Here is a 22668-nt window from a genome sequence, read left to right as displayed (position 1 = left end):
CATAAGAAGGGAACTAAGGTCAGAACGTGCCAAACCTATTGGAAAAAAAACAACTTTTTTTGTTACTACTGTGCCTTCACGAAAATGTCTTGCGTTTCATCATACGTAAGGGAGGGAGCGCCCAACTTGAGTACTCCCCTACCCTGCTCTCCTTTTCATTCTCTAGTCATCTCTCAGGGTGTGTGTGTGTGTGTGTGTGTGTGTGTGTGTGTGTGTGTGTGTGTGTGTGTGTGTGTGTGTGTGTGTGTGTGTGTGTGTGTGTGTGTGTGTGTGTGTGTGTGTGTGTGTGTGTGTGTGTGTGTGTGTGTGTGTGTGTGTGTGTGTGTGCATATAATTGGGAGGACAAATTCAATCAGGACCGTAGAGCAGCTCAGCTCAATGGCTGCTAATTGTTGTTCTTAAATCTATTCAATTGATTTAAGAACTTAAATTGTCAGTCTCTATTTTCATGGGTTATTCATCAGTAATGTGAGGACACCTCTCACACTGTGGGGGTAGGCATAGAATTAGGAATTAGAATACTAGAATGGACATGAACCTTCTTATGATCGGATAAATGTCAGCCATTTTGGTCTGGGAGTTGGCATGTCTTTGTCCCAGCAGAACTGGCCTACCTTTGTCCCGTCTTGCATGATGGCAACCAGGTTGCACTTAAAAGGAGAATCAGGCAGATCACTACCTTCCAAGGGCTCAACTTGTGTTTGTTTACTCCTCCACTCTCTCCATTCTCTTGTAGAGCTTGTACCACCAGCTTGAATAAAAACCTGTTAACGCATCATCAAATGTATGCAGGCCTACAGCATGTTCTAACATCAAACTGTTAACATCTTCCTGTACTGCTGTACTCATCATCACAATGTGTTCTAAATGCAAATCCTATTGGAGGATTTAACGATATGAGTTGTAATTCTGACATTGCCATTTAGCCTAGCCTGTGTGTGTGTGTGTGTGTGTGTGTGTGTGTGTGTGTGTGTGTGTGTGTGTGTGTGTGTGTGTGTGTGTGTGTGTGTGTGTGTGTGTGTGTGTGTGTGTGTGTGTGTGTGTGTGTGCGCGTGCGCGCGCGCGCGCGCGTGCGTGTGTCTGTCTGTCTGCGTCTGAGTGGTTTTATTTGGGGTGACTATTTGACCACAGCTCTAATGCTGACTCAATGATGTGTTGGGCCAAGCCCTCACTGTCATTGTCTACACTGCCTGTTACTCCATGCACAGCCATGACCTTGTTCTCCTCTCCTCCACTCTGACTCACTGCCTGAATGCAGCCATGACCTTGTTCTCCTCTCCTCCACTCTACCTCACTGCCTAACTGCAGCCATGACCTTGTTCTCCTCCACTCTACCTCACTACCTGACTGCAGCCATGACCTTGTTCTCCTCTCCTCCACTCTACCTCACTACCTGACCACAGCCATGACCTTGTTCTCCTCTCCACCACTCTGACTCACTGCCTGACTGCAGCCATGACCTTGTTCTCCTCCACTCTACCTCACTACCTGACTGCAGCCATGACCTTGTTCTCCTCTCCACCACTCTGACTCACTGCCTGGCAACGTCTCTGTTGCCTCTTTTCTTCTCATAATTTCTTCCATAATTTCCTTTCCCTTTCTTTATTTCGTTCTGTCTCCTCACATTACACATGAGTTTTGTTTAGTTTTTGTACTAACAACACTCTCTTCTGCACAGATCTCATTTGTCTGCATTCCTCAACTGTAAGGTCTTTAGATCTAGTTTTGTCCTGCATGAGTGTTAATTGACATGCTAATCGATTTATGGAGTTTGCCCACATCTACGTGGTGTGTTTATCCCATTGCTCATGTTTGTACTATAGCTTTGTGTCTCTATCTCTGTGCAGTCTCTTGCTTCCTCCAGACCAGACTGTGGAGAGGAGAGGACTACAACCCAGGGAATATGCAGGTTCTTTGGGGAAGATTGAGGCCATGTCAACTCTGGGTGGATGGGTGGGGGATTTTGGCTCATCAAGTGGCCAGTGTGCAATGTTTGAGTTGGTTGCCAAGCAAACTGGAAGGTTTTGATTTACCATTACAGCGTCTTCGTTCAGAGCAGCTTGTCACAATTAATGGCGTCAGGAGGGAGGGAGAGAAACAAACAGAAAGCGTGCTTCAAAGGGCCAGCATAGCATATCCTTTTCATGAGTTCATTGCTGCCCTGCCTGATGGGTTCTCAGGGTTTCCATCCATATAGGGACCTAATATCAATTTTAGTTCTGCTTCCTCTGTCTTTGTAATCTCCTGTCTTTAGTAGGCTTAGGCTATTCTCTGACAGAATCCTCATAATATGTTAGTTGTCATAACAATCATCAATTGATTGTTTGGGCCTCTTTCCCTTAGTCATATTGTTCATTTGATTCCAGGACTACTACCATGCATGAAGGCTTCAGTGTTTCCCCTAGTATTTTTCCTTGGTCGGGCAAATTCAGGGCTGTAAACTCCAAAACATTCCATTGAAACCAATAGAAACCACATAATTTAGGGGGGCGGCAACAGAGCTAGGTTTATTCTCTTCCTACGTTAAGGAACAGAGGATAATCAAAAACTAGAAAAAAATGGTGAGGTACAGAATGCAGTAAAATATCAACTGTAAGTAAGGCATAACAACATAGGCCTAGGAATGAAGAGCATGGCTTTGTTTTGAGTGAGATCTGAAATAAAAAGTAGCTTACTTCTCATAGAATAGAACAGTGAACAGATTGTGTCTTTATAGAGAGGCAGTGGATTGGACTGAGACAATGGATGCGTCCCCAAGTCCCTATATAGTGCCCCTATGGGCCCTGGTCAAAAGTAGTGCACTACATAGGGCAGAGGGTGCCATTTGGGACATAGTGCAGCCTACAGTGGCTCCAGTCCGGTCCAGAGGGATGCCTCATTGTTTTTAAAGGTTCTCTCCCTCCCTGGTCGAACAGCATGTCTTGTTTTGTTTAACGCCCTGTTCCCATTTTCTTACCTCCAGTTTTTTCAGATTCCATTTCATAGTTGTATTATTTGTTTTGATTGCGGGCCTTCATCTACAGTGCGTTCTGAGCCAGGGACTCCAAGTTGCCTGCCACACTCCCGTTGTGTCCCAAATGGCACCCTATTTCTTATACAGTGCAGGGCCCATAGGGCACTTGTCAATGAAAGTAGTGCACTATAAATGGGAGACAACCTAGCAGGCCACACTCTCCTGGCTGTAGTATAGGTGTCCCAGGCAGAAGCCATCTGTCTCACTCCTCTCCTGTGGGGGTGGGGGTGGAGCAGGGTGGTGGGCACAGCACTAAATGCTAAATGCTGTTCTGTCAAACAAACATGGATGGAGTCTAGTTTCCCTGTGTGCTTTGACAGGCCTAGACCCAGAGTCTGAAAACAACAGACACACTGCCTTGATGTTTGCTTGGACTAGGGGGGTGTCCCAAATGTCACCATTTCCCTATATAGGGCTCTGGTCAAAAGTAGTGCTGAATTGGGTATTCAATTGGGTACTATTTCAGAGACAGTCCCAGAGGCAGACAGACACACTGACTGTCTTGCTGATTGCTTGTTGTAGTTGCCTAGCTATGTATGTAGGAATGGTGGCACTGTGTGGCAGGTACAGTATGTGGGCATGCTGCTAGCCTAGCGGAGCGTAGTGGCCCAGTCTCAGTCAGTCTGAGAGGTGTGTCATGCCTGTGCCTGAATCAACATGCTTGTCACACATGCCAAGCATGTCAGTGTATTCACTCTCCTACTACTGCTGCACAGAAAAAGCTGTATTTTTGGATGAGTTTCTTTTTATTACCCTCCTGTCCTCCTGTCTGTGTTGACTGATGTATTCCCATGTTACAGTAGCTTGTGTTTGCATGGCTATGTATAGCTCCTGCTCGTGTGTGTGTGTGTATGTGTGTGTGTGTGTGTGTGTGTGTGTGTGTGTGTGTGTGTGTGTGTGTGTGTGTGTGTGTGTGTGTGTGTGTGTGTGTGTGTGTGTGTGTGTGTGTGTGTGTGTGTGTGTGTGTGTGTGTGTGTGTGTGTGTGTGCGCGCAACGTTGTTATGTTAGGTAGGCCAGTAGAAGCATGGTGTACCGGGTGCGTTGGTCCCAGGGATAGTCAGAGTGCAGGAGCAGCTGTTGTCCCGGCTCAGTGTTCTGAGTGGAGTGGAGACTGGCTGCATAGCATACACTGACCCTGACACTCAACCACACCAATACACACAGAGGATACTGTGACAGCACGGCACGCTGACGCTAAACAAACAAAGCACAACACAACTCAATGCGGTGCAATACACACACAACTATTCGGCCATGGAAAGCTCTTACAAACCCCTCACCAGCTAGGCTTGCTATATGATTCACATATCTTCTACCTAAACAAAATCCCTGAATCATACACACATTCTCAGATTGCTCACACACTCACCCCCAGTTTTTATAGTGGAAAGAGTGTGTGTGTGCGTGCGTGTACGTGTACTAGGGCTGACCCCATTTAGTCGACTGGTTGATTGTTTGGTCAATAGGCTGTTGGTCGACTGAGATTTCTTTCGTCAAGCAGTAGCAAAAAATAAATAAATCACGGTGAACAAGGTGGCGGCTACTTTGAAGAATCTAAAATATATTTTGAATTAAAACTTTTTTGGTTAGTACATGATTACAGATGTGTTATTTTATAGTTTTGATGTCTTCACTATTATTCTATAATGTAGAAAATAGTAAAAATAAAGAAAAACCATTGAATGAGTAGGTGTGTCCAAACCTTTGACTGGTACAGTATATCTACAACAAGACAGATCCTGCTTCTGTTGCCTGTTTGAGTGTTTGTTTAATAGCCTACTGATTCCGTGAGCACCAAGCCTCATGCAACCACATGTCGGATAAACGATTTCACAAATTTGGCTGTTTTTGATCTTTGCTATGCTGTAATAAAGACTTCACACTTTTTTTCTGTTAGATGAGCCTCTGGTATTATTTATAATTCATTTAGTGTTTACACCGTTCCAAATTGTCAGAAATTATATTTATAATAATAATAACCCTCCTTTTTCCTTGATCTCCTTCTGGTTATTATTATTATGATCATCATTATAATAATTGTTTATGTCATTGTCATCAGTAGCCTTAGTAAAGCAGCCTTGCATTACCACCATCGATCTCTAGGCCTAAGACCGCATCTTTTTTAGTCTTAATACGTAACTTACTTAGGCCTATATTTCAATACCTACAGTTGGAAGACAGAAGTTTACATACACCTTAGCCAAATACATTTAAACTCAGTTTTTAACAGTTCCTGACATTTAATCCTAGTAAAAATTCCCTGTCTTAGGTCAGTTAGGATCACCACTTTATTTTAAGAATGTGAAATGTCAATAATAAGTAGAGAATGATTTATTTCAGCTTTAATTCCTTTCATCACATTCCCAGTGGGTCAGACGTTTACATACACTCAATTAGTATTTGGTAGCATTGCCTTTAAATAGTTTAACTTGGATCAAACGTTTCGGGTAGCCTTCCACAAGCTTCCCACAATGTGAATGTGAAAAGTCAGAATAATAGTAGAGAGAATTATTTATTTCAGTTGTTATTTTTTTCATCACATTGCCAGTGGGTCAGAAGTTTACATACACTGAATTACTATTTGGTAGCATTGCCTTTAAATTGTTTAACTTGGGTCAAACGTTTCGGGTAGCCTTCCACAAGCTTCCCACAATGTGAATGTGAAAAGTCAGAATAATAGTAGAGAGAATTATTTATTTCAGTTGTTATTTTTTTCATCACATTGCCAGTGGGTCAGAAGTTTACATACACTGAATTACTATTTGGTAGCATTGCCTTTAAATTGTTTAACTTGGGTCAAACGTTTCGGGTAGCCTTCCACAAGCTTCCCACAATGTGAATGTGAAAAGTCAGAATAATAGTAGAGAGAATTATTTATTTCAGTTGTTATTTTTTTCATCACATTGCCAGTGGGTCAGAAGTTTACATACACTGAATTACTATTTGGTAGCATTGCCTTTAAATTGTTTAACTTGGGTCAAACGTTTCGGGTAGCCTTCCACAAGCTTCCCACAATAATTTGGGTGAATTTTGGCCCATTCCTCCTGACAGAGCTGGTGTAACTTAGTCAGGTTTTGTAGGGCCTCCTTGCTCAAACATGCTTTTTCAGTTCTGCCCACACATTTTCTATAGGATTGAGGTCAGGGCTTTGTGATGGCCACTCCAATACCTTGACTTTGTTGTCCTGAAGCCATTTTGCCACAACTTTGGAAGTATGCTTGGGGTCATTGTCCATTTGGAAGACCCATTTGCGACCAAGCTTTAACTTCCTGACTGATGTCTTGAGATGTTGCTTCAATATATTTACATGAATTTACTTCCTCATGATGCCATCTAGTTTGTGAAGTGCACCAGTCCCTCCTGCAGCAAAGCACCCCCTCAATATGATGCTGCCATCCCTGTTCTTCACGGTTGGGATGGTGTTCTTCGGCTTGCAAGCCTCCCCCTTTTTCCTCCAAACATAACAATGATTATTATGGCCAAACAGTTCTATTTTTGTTTCATCAGACCAGAGGACATTGCTACAAAAAGTACTATCTTTGTCCCCATGTGCAGTGGCAAACCGTAGTCTGGCTTTTTTATGGCTTTTTTATGGTGGTTTTGGAGCAGTGGCTTCTTCCTTGCTGAGCGGCCTTTCAGGTTATGTCGATATAGGACTTGTTTTACTGTGGATATAGATACTTTTGTACCTGTTTCCTCCAGCATCTTCACAGGGTCCTTTGCTGTTGTTCTGGGATTGATTTGCACTTTTTGCACCACAGTACGTTCAATCTCTAGGAGACAGAACGCGTCTCCTTCCTGAGCGGTATGACGGCTGCGTGGTCCCATGGTGTTTATACTTGCATACTATTGTTTGTACAGATGAATGTGGTACCTTCGGGTGTTTGGACATTTCTGGAGGCCTACAATTTCTTTTCGATTTTCCCATGATGTCAAGCAAAGAGGCAAGTGTTTGATGGTAGGCCTTGAAAGACATCCACAGGTACACCTCCAATTGACTCAAATTATGTCATTTAGCCTATCAGAAGCTTCTAAAGCCATGACATCATTTTCTGGAATTTTCCAAGCTGTTTAAGGGCACAGTCAACTTAGTGTATGTAAAGTTCTGACTGGAATTGTGATACAGTGAATAATAAGTGAAATAATCTGTCTGTAAACAATTGTTGGAAAAATGACTTGTGTCATGCACAAAGATGATGTCCTAACTGTCTTGCCAAAACTATAGTTCGTTAACAAGAAATTTGTGGAGTGGTTGAAAAACACATTTTAATGACTTCAACTGAATATAGGCCACTGTATCAATCAATCATGTACTTGTTCAACGTCATCACATAACATAAGAGTCATTCATGATTTGAAATGCAATGAAACATTTTAGCTTTAAAATAAAATAACAAGGAGACCATTGAAATATTAGCGTAAACAGTAAATAGGTCTAAAACGTTCATATTCAGAAATGTTAATCACAATTGAATGTGACTGTTTTAGTCTTTGCTGTAATAAAGGCTGTACAACAAAAAAAACATATTTAGTGTTGTTTATAATTTATTTAGTGTTGTTTACATTGTTCCAAACAGTCAGAAAAATTATATTGTTATCTATACAGAACCTATTTGGCATACATAATATGCAGGCAGAGCTTGCTCCTTGCCTTCTTTTTGTTGATCTCTTAGTATTTTCCATAACTAGTCACATTTTTTCCACACATCTGACTTCCCCTTTACCTCCTGAACAACCAGTAAACATTCCCCCGTTTCGAGTTTATTTGTCACGTCATCTGCATCCATTTTACTGTCACGTGTTACGGTGTTCTGAGTTTGTTATAACCAATATATTGATTTGATTATGATATGCTATACAGTGCATTCGGGAAAGTATTCAGACCTCTTGACTTTTTACATATTTTTTTTACGTTGAAGCCTTTTTCTAAAACGTATCCTACAATTACATATTTTTTCATCAATCTACACACAATACCCCATAATGACCAAGCAAAAATGTTGGCAGATTTATAAAAAAAAAAAACAAACAGAAATGCCTTATTTAGATAAGAATTCAGACCCTTGGTCCTCCCGAGTGGCGCAGTTGTCTAAGGCACTGTGCTAGAGGCCTCCCTACAGATCAGGGTTCAATCCCGTTCTGTGTCGCGGCTGGCAGCGACCGGGAGACCCATGAGGCGGCTCACAATTGGCCCAGCGTCGTCCGGGTTGGGGGAGGGTTTGGCTGGCTGGGATGTCCTTGTCCCATTGCGCTCTAGCGACTCCTTGTGGCCAGCTGTAGAGTGTTTCCTCCTACACATTGGTGCTGCTGGCTTCTGGATTAAGCAAGCAGTGTGTCAAGAAGCAGTGCAGCTTGGCGGGGTCATGTTTCAGAGGATGCATGGCTCTCGACCTTTGCCTCTCCTGAGTCCGTACGGGAGTTGCAGTGATGGGACAAGACTGTAACTACCAATTGGATATCACAAAATGTGGTAAAAAAAGTGTAATTTTTGTTTTTAAATGGTAAAAAAGTATTCAGACCCTTTGTTGTGAAACTCAACAATTGAGCTCAGGTGTATCCTGTTTCCTTTCATCAACCTTGAGGTATTTGAACAGTGCATTTCAGGGCAAAAACCAAGCCATGAGATCGAAGAAATTGTCCATAGGGCTCCGAGACAGATCTGGGGAAGGGTATCAAAAAATGTCTGCATCATTGAAGGTCTCCAAGAAGACTGTGGCCTCCATCATACTTAAATGGAAGCGTTTTGAACCACAAATACTTTTCCTAGATCTGGTTGCCTGGCCAAACTGAGCAATCGGGGGAGAAGGGCCTTGGTCAGGGAGGTGACCAAGAACCCAATGGTCGCTCTGACATATCTCCAGAGTTCCTCTGTGGAGTTGGGAGAACCTCTGTGGAGATGGACAACCATCTCTGCAGCACTCCACCAATCAGGGATTTATGGTAGAGTGGCCAGACAGAAGCCACTCCTCAGTAAAAAGCACATGACAGCCTGCTTAGAGTTTGCCAAAAAGGCACCTAAAGAACTATCAGACTCTGTGAAACAAAATTCTCTGGTCTGATGAAACCAAGATTGAACTCTAGCTTGAATGCCATGCCTCACGTCTGGAGGAAACCTGAAGCATGGTGGTGGCAGCATCATGCTGTGGGGATGTTTTTCATCGGCAGGGACTGGGAGACTAGGCAGGATTGAGGTAAATATGAACGGAGCAAAGTACAGAGAGATCCTTGATGAAAACCTGCTCCAGAGTGCTCAGGACCTGATCGAACATCTCTGGAGAGACCTGAAAATAGCTGTGCAGCGACGCTCCCCGTCCAACCTGACAGAGCTTGAGAGGATCTGTAGAGAAGAATGGGAGAAACTCCCCAAATACAGGTGTACCAAAGAAGACTTGAGGCTGCAATCGTTGCAAAGGATGCTTCAACAAAGTACTGAGTAAAGGGTCTGAATACTTATGTAAGTGTGATATTTCAGTTTGTAAATTGTGTGTAGATTTATGAGAAAAAAATGTGTGAGATCCATTTTAGAATAAGGCTGTAACCTAACAAAGTGTAGAAAAGAGAAGGGTTCTGATACTTTCTGAATGCACTGTATGTTGTAGCTTCAGCAACACAGTTGGATATCACACAATACACACTGTTGGTGTTCTGTGGTGGTCATTGCAGAAGGGTGGAGAGAGAGCCAAAGGGTTCTAGTCACAGTCACTCAATGTATTTTTTTTTTTAACACAGCGCAGTAGGTCTGAGTCGGGCCCGGCACATTCAAATCAATTGCGGTCTGAGTCCCTCTAGTCATTTGTGTCTTAATTATTTCATCAAACTGTTTGCTTAAAGCATCAGTGCATTTCATTGATTTGATTAATAGGATGCGTCTATACATGGAAAAATAAATATTTTAAAATTAGACCAATTGATTGGTCGAAAGAACAGACGACTCTTGGTTGACCAAGATTTGTTTTTGTCTGGGACAGCCCTAGTGTGGGGGTGTGTGTGTGTGCGCGCACGTATACATGTGATCCCTGAAATTACAGGGGAGGCAAGGGAGCAGGGAGAGCCTATATTCCCTCTTAGCCAGGATAGCGTAGCTGTGGTTTCCCTCTCATATTCAAGCACCAGCCAGTAGGCCGCTTTTATTAGCTTACTCCACACACATTGGTAGGTGTAAATTTAGATCTCCCAAATATAACTTTAAATTGCGTTAAGAAAACTCAGACCTTACACTGAATGTTTTGAATGGCATTCGTGAAGGCTAGTGCAAGATTTACAACAAGGTGTGCCCCCAACAATTCAATATAGACGACAGGGCTGTAAAAGTTCATATGAACTTAATGTTTAAATGTATACAGTATGTGGGTATCAATTACTCATTTGTGTTATTATGTTTAGAGACATTTGACTCTGGTCTTTCTTGGTTGGAATATATTTTGCCCATGATTCTAGGGATTGGACTAACCTGTAATTTAAGATGTATTTCAAGTTCAAATTAATTTCTCTCAAGTTGTAGGCTAGTGATTCATTCAGAGTTTGCTGCCTGTGGTGCTTCTAACTGTTACAGTAGGCATGTATTGCTCAATTTCTTAAATGGTTAGACTAGCTAGTTATTGCAAACATCCAGCACGAGGTGTTAGGCCTATCAAGTAGGAAGTAGGCCTACTGTATAAGCCTCGCGCAAGCCAGAATAGTCCATAGGGCAGGAGGCGCCTACCGGTATCTCCTGTTTCTGTAGCGGGAGGCAGCTTGATGTATAAGTACAACCCCTAGACAGACTAGCTTCCTATCTACTATAAATCAAATTAGCTTACTAGGCTTGTATCATGCAGCTTCTACTTTCCAAGCAAAGGAAAACAAAAAGTAGAGAAACACAATACTGCTGAATCATGTTAGGCTTCATTGCCTCTTTTTCCGTCCATTGAAGCGGCTGATTCCCACTGTTTAAAAATATAAATATGTATTTAACCTTTATTTAACTAGGCAAGTCAGTTCAGAACAAATTCTTATTAAAAATGACGACCTACACCGGCCAAACCTGGACGACGCTGGGCCAATTGTGCACCGCTCTATGGGACTCCCAATCATGGCCAGTTGTGATACAGCCTGCCATAATAATGTGCTCACTGCTCATCCTCTCTCCCCATTGGCTTTCTGCGCCTTTACTCAATCACAGCATCTGAACTAGCCAGCCCCCAATGAAAAACCCACATTTTACATGTTACAGCAAGCTGAAAATAACTTTCAACGTGCATAGACATGAAAGGGCCTTTAAAAACAGTAAAAAAAAACATCAAATTGCTTTTTATGTTTCATCTCCTTCCAGAAAGTTTTTTTTCCTTTATAATGCTTTGACTTTATATGGCAAGGTGCTCTAACAATTAGCAGCAGTGACAGTGGTCCTGTGGTGAAAAGGGAGGCTGAATGTCTGTTGCTGTGTGTTGCGGAGTGTGTTGCTCATTAGGAGTGAACACACATTGAGGGGTTCCAGACTCAAGACACATTTCCCTGATAAACCCCATCATAAAGCTAAAAGCCCATCCATTGTTACACTGTTGAAATACCACCTTAATATCACAAACACACGGCATGACTAGTTGTTCCAGAAAGAAGTCATGTCAGCCCATTCCCATGGGAAGAGTAACATGAGAGGGAAGTGATGTGATATAGTAGGTTTCATTGGAAGGGGCTGTCGTTTCTGAATAAAAGCATGAAAGAGGAATGAAAAAAAAGTTGAATAAAAGTTGAAAAGAAGCCCATGTTGTTCTCCTTTTTGACTGAGGTTCAGTCCTGATTACAGTTTTTCTTTTTATGACTGTTCTCAACATGGATCTCTCCTGTAACTATGTCTATATCTAAGTAACTGTGTCTCTCCCCTTCCCCCTGTCTATAGGTGTGTGCAGTAACGAGGTGCTGGTCCCAGAGAGGGTGAGTGCTGTGCTGGGGAAGAACATTACTCTGGGCTGCAGGGTGGAGGTGGGCACCAACCTCAGCCTCACCCAGAGCTCCTGGGAGCGTCGCCTGCCCTCAGGCACCATCACCCTGGCCGTCTTCAACCCCCAGTTTGGCATCTCCATCTCCCCAGACTACACCAGGCGCCTGTCCTTCCTGAACCCCTCCGTGCACGATGCCACAATTGTCCTGGAAGGCGTGGGATTTCAGGACATCGGGTCTTACACGTGTAAAGTGGCGACGTTCCCACTGGGCAACACGCAGGCATCCACCACCGTCAATATACTAGGTATGTTGAACTCTTAGACTGCTTCAGACCTGGTCAATTGACCTTATTCTTATTATTATTATAGTGCACTACTATTGACCAGGACCTGCATTGGGCTTTAGTCAAAAGTAGTGCACTATAGAGTAAATAGGGTGCCATTTTGGATGCTACACCAATGGGCCCTAGTCAAAAGCAGTGCTCTAAATGGGGAATAGGCTGTCATTTGGGATACAGACACTCGGCGTCCGCCATAAAGAAGCAGTTACTTTTTGTACTGTAGAAGCATATAGCACCAGCTCCATTTTACCTGGATGTCCTTTCACAGAAAATGTTCTCATTGTCCCCATGAATTATAGGAGGTCAGTTCAGACTTGATAAATATTCATACAGCTAGCCTTCTTACTGTAGGAGCCAAATGCCACATAGATTTACTGACTTAATATAAACAAATCCACACGTAAAGGTTCCAACTCGTATGGACACATTATAAAGTAGCACCTTACTGAGAGTGAACTTTAAGGATTGTTGTGCGGTCAGCATGTGTTTCCACCCCTATAATGGTTGATTGGATTGTGGGCGGTGATGAAAGCTGCAGCCAGCCAGGCTTCATGTGTATCTCTCCTGAGACTGCGTCCCAAATAGCACCCTATGCCCTATGTAGTGCACTACTTTTGACTGATGAAAGTAGTGCACAATATAGGGAATAGGGTGCCATTTGACACTCGGCCTCAGGCAGGCTCTGATGACTAACTAGGGCTACATTAAGTGCTGCTGTGACAGGATGCTGCCTGCCTCGACTCAGTGTCTGGGCCTCCACAGCCTTCCATTAGCCCACATTTACCTTTAGTCTTCTGTCTCCCAAATGGCATGGTCTTCTCTAGTGCATTGCTTTTGACCAGGGGCCATGGGGAATAGTGTCATTTGGGACGCAACCTTGGCTTCCACCTGCCTTCCTTTACTCTGTGTTGTTGTTTATTGGGGGTGTTTTATTTCTTACCACTGTGAGTGGGTACACTCCTCTTCTGAGAATAATCACTGATATAAAAACAAAAAGCTCATAGCTTTCCTTTCAACAACGGTTGTAAGAATGTAATAGTCTGGGACAGATTTGAATCGTATAAGAGGAGTGCAGTGTACATTCAGGTAATGAAACCCCCCATTCTCTCTTTCTCGTTCTGTCTCTCTCTCCCACCCCCTTCCTCCTAACCTTACAAAAGGCAAAGGGTTACATTTTAATGGTAGGAGGAGCTTTGCTACTTGAGCCTCAAGCCCCCACCTGTAAACAATGGCAAAGGAATAATACACCACCACCGAAACTCTGAGAATTAGAATGACCTTTTGTTCGGGATTGTTATTGCTGACAAGGAAGTGAGAAACCTTATGCAGTTTTCTAAAAGACTGAGTTTCTGCTAAGACTTAAAAGAGAAAGCAAGACAACACTTAAAAAAGCTGCATTAATGAAGATGTCAAGTGATGATACTAGGCCTGACATTGCGGCATACTCCACAGTCTGGCCCAGTCCCACTTTAACTTTCTGAGTTATTGTATCATCAAACCATAAGCGGTCTTCTACTCAGGCACAGATCTCTCTGTATGACTCACTGATAGCCATGTTTTACTGTCCATGACATGCATTTGATGTGGAGCAATAACATCTTCTCTTTTCAGCTGAGTCATAAAAACTAAAAAGAACATAACCTCGCAGCAGTGCAGTGCCATGGCAAGACTTGTTCAATTGTTGAGGGTCAAATTAAATGTTTATGTTTTATTGTTAGAAGTTGTTTCATTAGATAATCAAAATATCCATTCTCTATGATTTACTTGATCATCCAATGAGCCCCATAAATGCAGAGATTGGTGAAAATTGTAATTATTTTTAAGTATACTGATTGATATGTCAAAACTGTGGAGATACTGCATGGTTTGACCACTGGCCTTACAGTTGAACTGTAGTCCTGGTTGGCTGGCTTTGACAGCCTTTACTATTCAGTTCAACCAAAAATAATTTGCAGCATTTTCATTTAATTTCTGCATTTCCTGCACTAATTTGACATAATTTCCACACTTCCATGTAGGGCTCCACGATATGGGCAAACAATCTAGTCCTTAATTTTCAGTGAACTGTTGAAATCATGAAAATAGAATGATTATTCTAATTATATAGTTATAATATAGTAGTGGGCACTTTGAATAGTGTTGTTTGACATGATAATGAACGAAAATGCCAGCGAGGAGTTATTGTGACAGGGTAGAAACCTACATTTAATGTTTTCTCTTAGCTTCTCCATGCAGCCCAAAATGGGTGGTAAACTCAATGTAAAGAAAATTTAATCGCACGTCCCCCTGATTTGGTTACAGCAACTTCATATAGCTAACATATTGTAATGAACCTGTGTTTATAAGCGTGGAAATCGACTCTGCCACACGAGCATGCTTTTGCGGCACAGTCGATAGCGCGCCGGACCTCGGGCTCGAACGTCGAGGGTTTGAGACCTGCTCCCTGCTGTTTCATTACAATATTCATGCTTTGCGTATTCCTCTTTGATGTATAAAATCAAGTCAAATGTTATTGGGCACATACACATGGTTACATATGGTTAGCAGGTGGTGAAGAAGGAGCCTTCTTTACCACACTGTGTTGATGGACCATTTGCTGCACAACAACAAGCTGATTTAGGTCTACACCATCACTGGTATTATCAGCCTGTATCACTACTTATGTTTGCTCTGACTCATTACATTTATTAGCTAGCTAAACAACTAACTAGCGATTAGCATTAGTGGCTAACAAGATTTCGTCCCAACTTGCGTAGAAAATACAATCTAGCTGTTTGCATATGTAAGAAACACAAACGAATAGTGTAATTATATAACACTAGTGGATTTATATTAAGAAGCAAAGTGAAAACTGCATAGTTTTCTTCAACTTTGTTGCATGTGCTGCATTGACCGTTCAGACTGAATGCAAGTATCTGTCTCGTGTTCCAGGAACAACAAATGCACTCCTTGAGTGACGGGGCGGGGCTAGGTCTGTGTGGAAAGCGGCATGGAGAGAGAGAGTGGAGAGAGATGACTCAAGAAGCGAAGTAATCTATAAAAATCTATGTTATACACTGTATCACATTTAACAAACCAAAACATTCAAATACCGTTATAGATGGTAAAGTAAAAACCCAAACTGGATTGTGCGTCAATACCAGTTGTCAGGCTGGTAGGTGTAACTGGTGTAGAAAGTCAGGCGCAGGAGAGCAGAGATGAGTGAAACAACGCACTTTACTCGACAGCACAAAGTAAACCATTTACAAAGTGCTAAAAGAACGGTTGCCACAAAAACATGGGTGATAAACAGCACCCGGCACAAACCAGCCGGAACATACCGACCTGAACAAAATAACAATCACACACAAAGACATGGGGGAAACAGAGGGTTAAATACATGACCAGTAATTGGGAAGTGTGTGGAAAAACGAGACAAAACAAATGGACAAATGACAAATGGATCGGCGATGGCTAGAAGACCGGTGACGTCGATCGCCGAACACCACCCGAACAAGGAGAGGCTTCAACTTCGGCCGAAGTCGTGACGCCGGTATATCGTAAAATAAGGTATACTGCCCAGCCCTACGCGTTCATGGGAGCATAGCGGAACTGGGCAGTGCGTGGGTGAGACAGGGCCAACACGGCTCCTAATGCCCACTCTCTGCCTGTCTGGCGGAAAATCATTACCCTCTGCACTCAACAAGATAGATCTGAACCACCCCCTCCTGACAGCCTCTCGAAATTAGCACGTACCCCTGATTTGGTTACACTGGCGGGAAGGGGATAGGGGGGTGGGCTATGGGCTATGGGGTGCCATGATGCCCCCTTAACACAACAGAGCTACTGTGCGCGGTCAGTCAGTGGGGTGGGTAGGGGGGAGTGTTGATTAGATGAGGGTTTGGGGCACAATGTGAGCAGGTTGATTGAGATGACTGCATGATGCCTGGGCGCAGGAAACAGGTATATTTTTAGAAGAGGGAGTCTCTGGGGTGTCGTTCCACTGTGAGGAGGGGTACGGCAGATGTCTGGGGGCGATGGCCTTGTCTGGGGGATCTGTATGTGTGCCCCACATGCCACACTGTCACTGTGAAATGAAGTCCAGCAGCTGTTAGTGCCGTGCCCTCTGCAAGCAGAGAAGGAGACCATGGACAGAGAGAAAGAGAGGGGGAAGGAGAAATGGACATGGCAAAGAGAGAGAGCAGGGTAGGGAATATTCAGTAGCCTGACAACTGACACTAAATTCTTCTGCTGCTCTGTCATTCGCTACAAACTTTAGTCTGAGACTACCGTCATTGAAGTTGTTTGTGGTGACAAGGGGCAGGAGGGGCGTTGTACAAAATAAAGTTGTCTCTAACCAATCAGAGTATCAAAGCCAATGCCACATTTTCAAACCACTGCTTTACCCACGTGTGTTCTTGCTCTGGCCCAACCCATTGGTTTTTGGACCAATCAGACTGTCCCAAACGTGTTTGCGTTCGGTGAAAGGTCGGGGAGGTACTCAGATCCAGACTCCTTGCAGAGAACAAACTAACATCATTGGGTGTGGCGTAGCGGTTGGCCGGAGTAAGGAATCTGGGTAGCCAGGCAAGAGATTCAGATGAGTAATGATGGAAAAGAAAGGCAGCCTGACAGCTCCTTGAATCATAGATCTAAACACTAGAGCCAATTTGTGAAGTGGAGTAGTGCTTTCTAGCCTCTCTCCCTCTCCTGAACCTGTGGAATTGTGCTAATGAAATTCCACAAAATACACAACATGCACAGCATCAGATTAGCAAAAAAATGGAATTGCACATTATCCAAACAGGTTGACGCATGAAAACCTTTAGCCTAGCGTATTTACATCACACAAAGTTGCCATAAATTCAAAGCACACGCATAATTGGCATTGCTGGACTGCAGACAGGAAACGCCTACAGTATATCCTATAAAATAATTTGTGTCTCTTTGAGCAGTCATTGTGACTCTTCAGACAGTCACAAATTTAGTAAGCCTAGGCACAATTCACTACATAGGCATCTCTGTCACAGACATGAAGCCTGTTAACAATTCAGAGGCATGAGGGAAATTTCTATCTTCTCCTGTCCTAGAGCCTAGGCTATTTTCCTATCCAGTCCCAATCCTATGGAGAAATCCTGACTCCTGTCTCGTATGAAAATTCACTACTTTATTCTGTAGGTTGTATTATCAAAGCACTTCTTTCTCCTATGCATGTCAAAATACCGCTATAATGTTTCCCCCTCTTCTCTGCGCAGTCTCGTACTTACTAGCCAAGTGAGCGCTTCGGTAGAGAATGTGTTATCAACAAACGATATGAGAGTAGATATTGATATTTTAGAACAAGAGCTGGTCCCTGTTAAGATACGTACCATGATATTGAAAATATTTCCACTCTTCATCTCCCCGTTATTCATGAGCTGATCTGCTATCTGTATAATCATCAACTAGATTTAGCCAAATATAGGAGATATTCTGTCATTTGTTAATTTTCCTTTATTTAACCAGGCAAGTCAGTTAAGAACAAATTCTTATTTTCAATGACAGCCTAGGAACAGTGGGTTAACTGCCTATTCAGGGGTAGAATGACAGATTTGTACCTTGTCAGCTCGGGGGTTTGAACTCGCAACCTACCAGTTACTAGTCCAACGCTCTAACCACTAGGCTACCCTAGTTAAAAGGAGATTATCTAGCAAGTTTAGCAACTTTGGTCATTTGACTTTTTTTGACTACTGTCACAAAGTTTGTATGATTCAACAACGCTATACTCTGGGTGTGCTCTGTGAAATGCTCTGAATTAATTGAGGAACATGATAACGCTCTGAATTTATGGACGGCCTGTTTTGCAATTCACAACAATGTCATTGCTGATCAAAGATAGTTACTAAATATCAGTTTCATTTGCTCTTATTTGAGGAGAACCTTGGCATAGTGACCACATCTTGGTTTTAAACCCTTTAAATGGGCACTTCTGATTTTTGCGGTATTTCTTTGCGGTATTTCCTTGGACTCTCGGGATAAATATGAATAATTTGTATCTTTAGTATTATGTCTGTCGGTGCACTAGAACAGTGAGAGTAGTGGTCTGTGAAACAGGTAGAGTGTTATGTTACAGCGGTCACTGTCCGTTCACATGGATCTGTTTATACTTCAGTGTCACGACTGATGTCTCAACCCACAGTAACTCAGCATCCTCACAGGAAGCCGGTGTAACATAACCCTAGCTCTAAAGCACTGAATAGCAGCACACATTAACAGCAACCCAACTCCCCAGTTCAGGACTGGACACCACACAATGAAACACAGACACACACAACAGCACGGAGTATTATGTCTGACATTGCTCTGTGTTAAACTGTTTTTCTAAGTCATTATGAACTGTATTAGCAAGCCATGAGTAGTAGGAGCAGTTTGTAAGTACAGCATTTACAAAACAAAATCCATTGTTTTTGGTTTAGGAGGAAGGGAATATAATTCAAACAGCTTCATGGAGATGCTCCAAAAGTCACTCTAATATAAATGTCTTGGTCGATGCTGCAAAGTAATTTTCCTTTCATAAACACAGAAACATCTCTCACAGACGTCTTCATCTCCAGCACAATAACAATAAAAAGAGTTGAGTTCCCTCCAAAGTGCTCCTATAGTATCAGATTGCTTGGCTCATCAATTTTTAATAGATATCTGTGAAATGCAGGAAATCAATCTACTGTGTCTGGCAGCAGAGTGTATGAGTGTCCCGTGGCCACTTCCTCCTCTCTGTCCATATCCCCGTCCCTGTTTTATGATGCACATTATTTATTCATCTTCCATATACAAAATATCAATACTCATTTTGTAATCTATTCTGTTTTGTCATCTCTCCGCGAGTCCCTTTTCCTCTCTCTCCCACTCCATCTCTCTCTTTCTCTCTCTCAATGTTTTTTGTCTGTATGTACAGTATATTTTCTATACCGCTAACTGAATTGCCTCATTGGGAACATTATAGTTTTATAATCTTATCTCTCTCTCCCATAGTGGAGCCCAAGGTCTACGTCTCCGCCGGCTCTACGGCCCTGGTGGATGGTGGTAATGAATCAGTGGCAGCCACCTGCATAGCAGAGCGCGGCCGGCCTGCAGCTGAGGTGTCCTGGGAGACTGAGCTGTTTGGCCGCTCTGAGGTCCAGACGCAGGATGAGCCCAACGGCACCTCCACCACCCAGGTACAAACAGAACAGAGCTACTGCTTTGACATTACACCACAGTACCGTGTTTCAAACGGCAACTTATTCCCTACATAGTGCACTACTTTTGACGAAGGCCAGTTTTTGTCAGTTTTGCCCTGGTCAAAAGTAGTGCAAAATATAAAGGGAATAGGGTGCCATTTGGGACACAGGCATGATCTCACACACAATCAACTTCCTCATGGGGTGTATGTACAGTACCAGTCAAAGGTTTGGACAAACCTACTCTTTCCAGAGTTTTTGCTACATTGTAGAATAATAGTGAAGACATCATAACGATGAAATAACACTTATGGAATCATGTAGTAACCAAAAAAGTGTTAAGATTCTTCAAAGTAGCCACCCTTTGCCTTGATGACAGCTTTGCACACTCTTGGCATTCTCTCAACCAGATTCACAAGGTAGTCATCTGGAATGCATTTCAATAAACAGGTGTGCCTTGTGAAAAGTTAATTTGTGGAATTTCTTTCCTTCTTAATGCGTTTGAGCCAATCAGTTGTGTTGTGACTAGGGCTGTGACGGTCGCGAAATTCTCAGTCGGTGATTGTCAAGCAAATAACTGTCGGCCTCACGGTAATTGAGCGTTAATGAACATAAACACATTTAGCTTCTCCTGGCTTCCACGCCTACAAGCCATTTTAAAAGTCTAATAAATCCATGTAGTATAGCATACATCTTCACAATAAAGCCATTATTTATTTTAGACAGGTCTAAAAAAGCATGATATGAAGAAAATGTTGTCTATTTCAGAAGAAAAGAATAGCATACTCTGAGTTGTCCTTATGTTAGGTCCTGATGTGGCTATGCCAAATGGCTGTGGGCTACACTAGTTCATTTAGCAGACAAGATTTGCTTATAACTCTGTGGCATTATTTTATAGTATGAAGAATACAATTGATAGAAATATTTTTTCCAAGTGATTTGAGGGAGTGTGCTCATGCGGCTATTCTGTGTTAAGCCGTTAACAAAGGTACTCCTATATGCTTAATTTAGAGTTATTCATGTAACTTTAGTTATTCTACGAAGGTTGGGCTATATGTGTAGATTTTTTATACATTGTAAAGCTGCATGATGAGACCAATGGTGATTTGAAAAACGTTGCTTGAAAGGCATGAGCTCTACTTTGTTTTTTTTGTGCAGGCTGTACACACTCCAATAGTCTCTCATTCATAATTTGAAAACACTTGATAATGACTTGAATTTCACGGCAGCATCCCCTTTGTTGCCGTAATGCACCCTAAAATAATTCATGCCTTTTGCGGCCCGGAGTGCTGCGTTGTGCCTTTCTCCCTGAGTGTGCTGCGCAATCCAAAGCGTCTATCACTCACACAGCTCTCCGTCACTTGATCGGGTCTTTCTCACAGGCTACAAGTGAAGACAGACACGTCAAATCAAAATCAAATCAAATTTATTTATATAGCCCTTCGTACATCAGCTGATATCTCAAAGTGCTGTACAGAAACCCAGCCTAAAACCCCAAACAGCAAGCAATGCAGGTGTAGAAGCACAGTGGCTAGGAAAAACTCCCTAGAAAGGCCATATCCTAGGAAGAAACCTAGGGAGGAACCAGGCTATGTGGGGTGGCCAGTCCTCTTCTGGCTGTGCCGGGTGGAGATTATAACAGAACATGGCCAAGATGTTCAAATGTTCATAATTGACCAGCATTGTCAAATAATAATAATCACAGGTAGAACAGTTGAAACTGGAGCAGCAGCACGGCCAGGTGGACTGGGGACAGCAAGGAGTCATCATGTCAGGTAGTCCTGAGGCATGGTCCTAGGGCTCAGGTCCTCCGAGAGAGAGAGAAAGAAAGAGAGAATTAGAGAGAGCATACTTAAATTTACACAGGACACCAGATAGGACAGGATAAGTACTCCAGATATAACAAACTGACCCTAGCCCCCGACACATAATCTACTGCAGCATAAATACTGGAGGCCGAGACAGGAGGGGTCAGGAGACACTTGTGGCCCCATCCGATGACACCCCCGGACAGGACCAAACAGGAAGGATATAACCCCACCCACTTTGCCAAAGCACAGCCCCCACACCACTAGACGGATATCTTCAACCACCAACTTACCATCCTGAGACAAGGCCGAATATTGCATATTGAAGATATTGGAAGAAGTGTCCACAAGATGAGTAGGCCTAACGAACAGCTAAAGCACTAGCCTATGTCAGTCTACTCTCCCCTTTAATACAAAAGTCGACCTATTCTATTCTGTGCGAGAAATAAATATTCCATACATAGTCTGGGACAGTGGGATGCGATAGATCCCAAATGAATAGCATCCCCAAAACTTTTTTATGCAGTGTGGCTGACGCAACAGATCAGAATGTTTAGCTTAAAATGTTGATAAACTGTTTGGCTATTTCTTCACATTATAAGCTCAGCAATGCGCACATTATAGAAGGCTACAAGCGCAAATGTTTCATTAGCGGAAAACACCATTATCAAAAGTGACCGCAAATGCAATTATGCATTATGCAATCTTTATTGTGAAAATGATCTTACCCAAATTTGAAACTAACGCACTGGATATATGCCAGTTGTAAAGCGGAATAATGTGCTCAATTTTAAATAGTTATTTGGCCACTTTAGTTGTGATACAAACCTTATTAAAACATATAGGCCTATGGGCTAGGCTACATGAGGTGTGCAACTACCATTCGAACAAGTCGCAAAAAAAATTAATTGTTTCTTATGCTGGGCATCATTCACAAGTGATAATATATCATTCACAAATTATAGGCTAATATTAATATCAGACTATTCTTGATTTATTATTGTCTCTACATATACTAAATAATATATGTGTGACATTTGTTTTGATTTAGAATGGACCATTATTATGGGGTGGCAGGGTAGCCTAGTGGTTAGAGCATTGGACTAGTAACCGGAAGGTTGTGAGTTCAAACCCCCGAGCTGACAAGGTACAAATCTGTCATTCTGCCCCATGAACAGGCAGTTAACCCACTGTTCCCAGGCCATCATTGAAAATAAGAATATGTTCTTAACTGACTTGCCTGGTAAAATTAAAAAAAAAAAAATTATTATTATGCACCTGTACCAAAACAGGGGCACCCAGGAAAAAATAAATGTAATTTATGCACTAAATAGCGAATGGAGGACGCTTTTCCCCTTGGTTTATTTTCATGCCAGGCAGGTAGTCTATACTCCTGTTGTAAATAC

General features: G+C 42.6%; 1 protein-coding gene across 1 annotated transcript in view; it reads left to right on the top strand.

Moving 5' to 3' along the window:
- Positions 1-22668, top strand: part of nectin3a (nectin cell adhesion molecule 3a) — a 77551-nt gene that overhangs the window by 32102 nt on the left and 22781 nt on the right. Inside the window, exons 2-3 of the mRNA XM_064984845.1 lie at positions 11893-12240; positions 19267-19451. Coding sequence (XP_064840917.1) covers positions 11893-12240; positions 19267-19451 — 533 coding nt within the window. The remainder of the gene's footprint in view (positions 1-11892; positions 12241-19266; positions 19452-22668) is intronic.

The sequence above is a fragment of the Oncorhynchus masou genome, chromosome 13 (genome assembly GCF_036934945.1).
Source record: "Oncorhynchus masou masou isolate Uvic2021 chromosome 13, UVic_Omas_1.1, whole genome shotgun sequence".
In the NCBI taxonomy this organism is placed as follows: Eukaryota; Metazoa; Chordata; class Actinopteri; order Salmoniformes; family Salmonidae; genus Oncorhynchus; species Oncorhynchus masou.
This window is presented reverse-complemented; position numbering and strand designations above follow the sequence as displayed.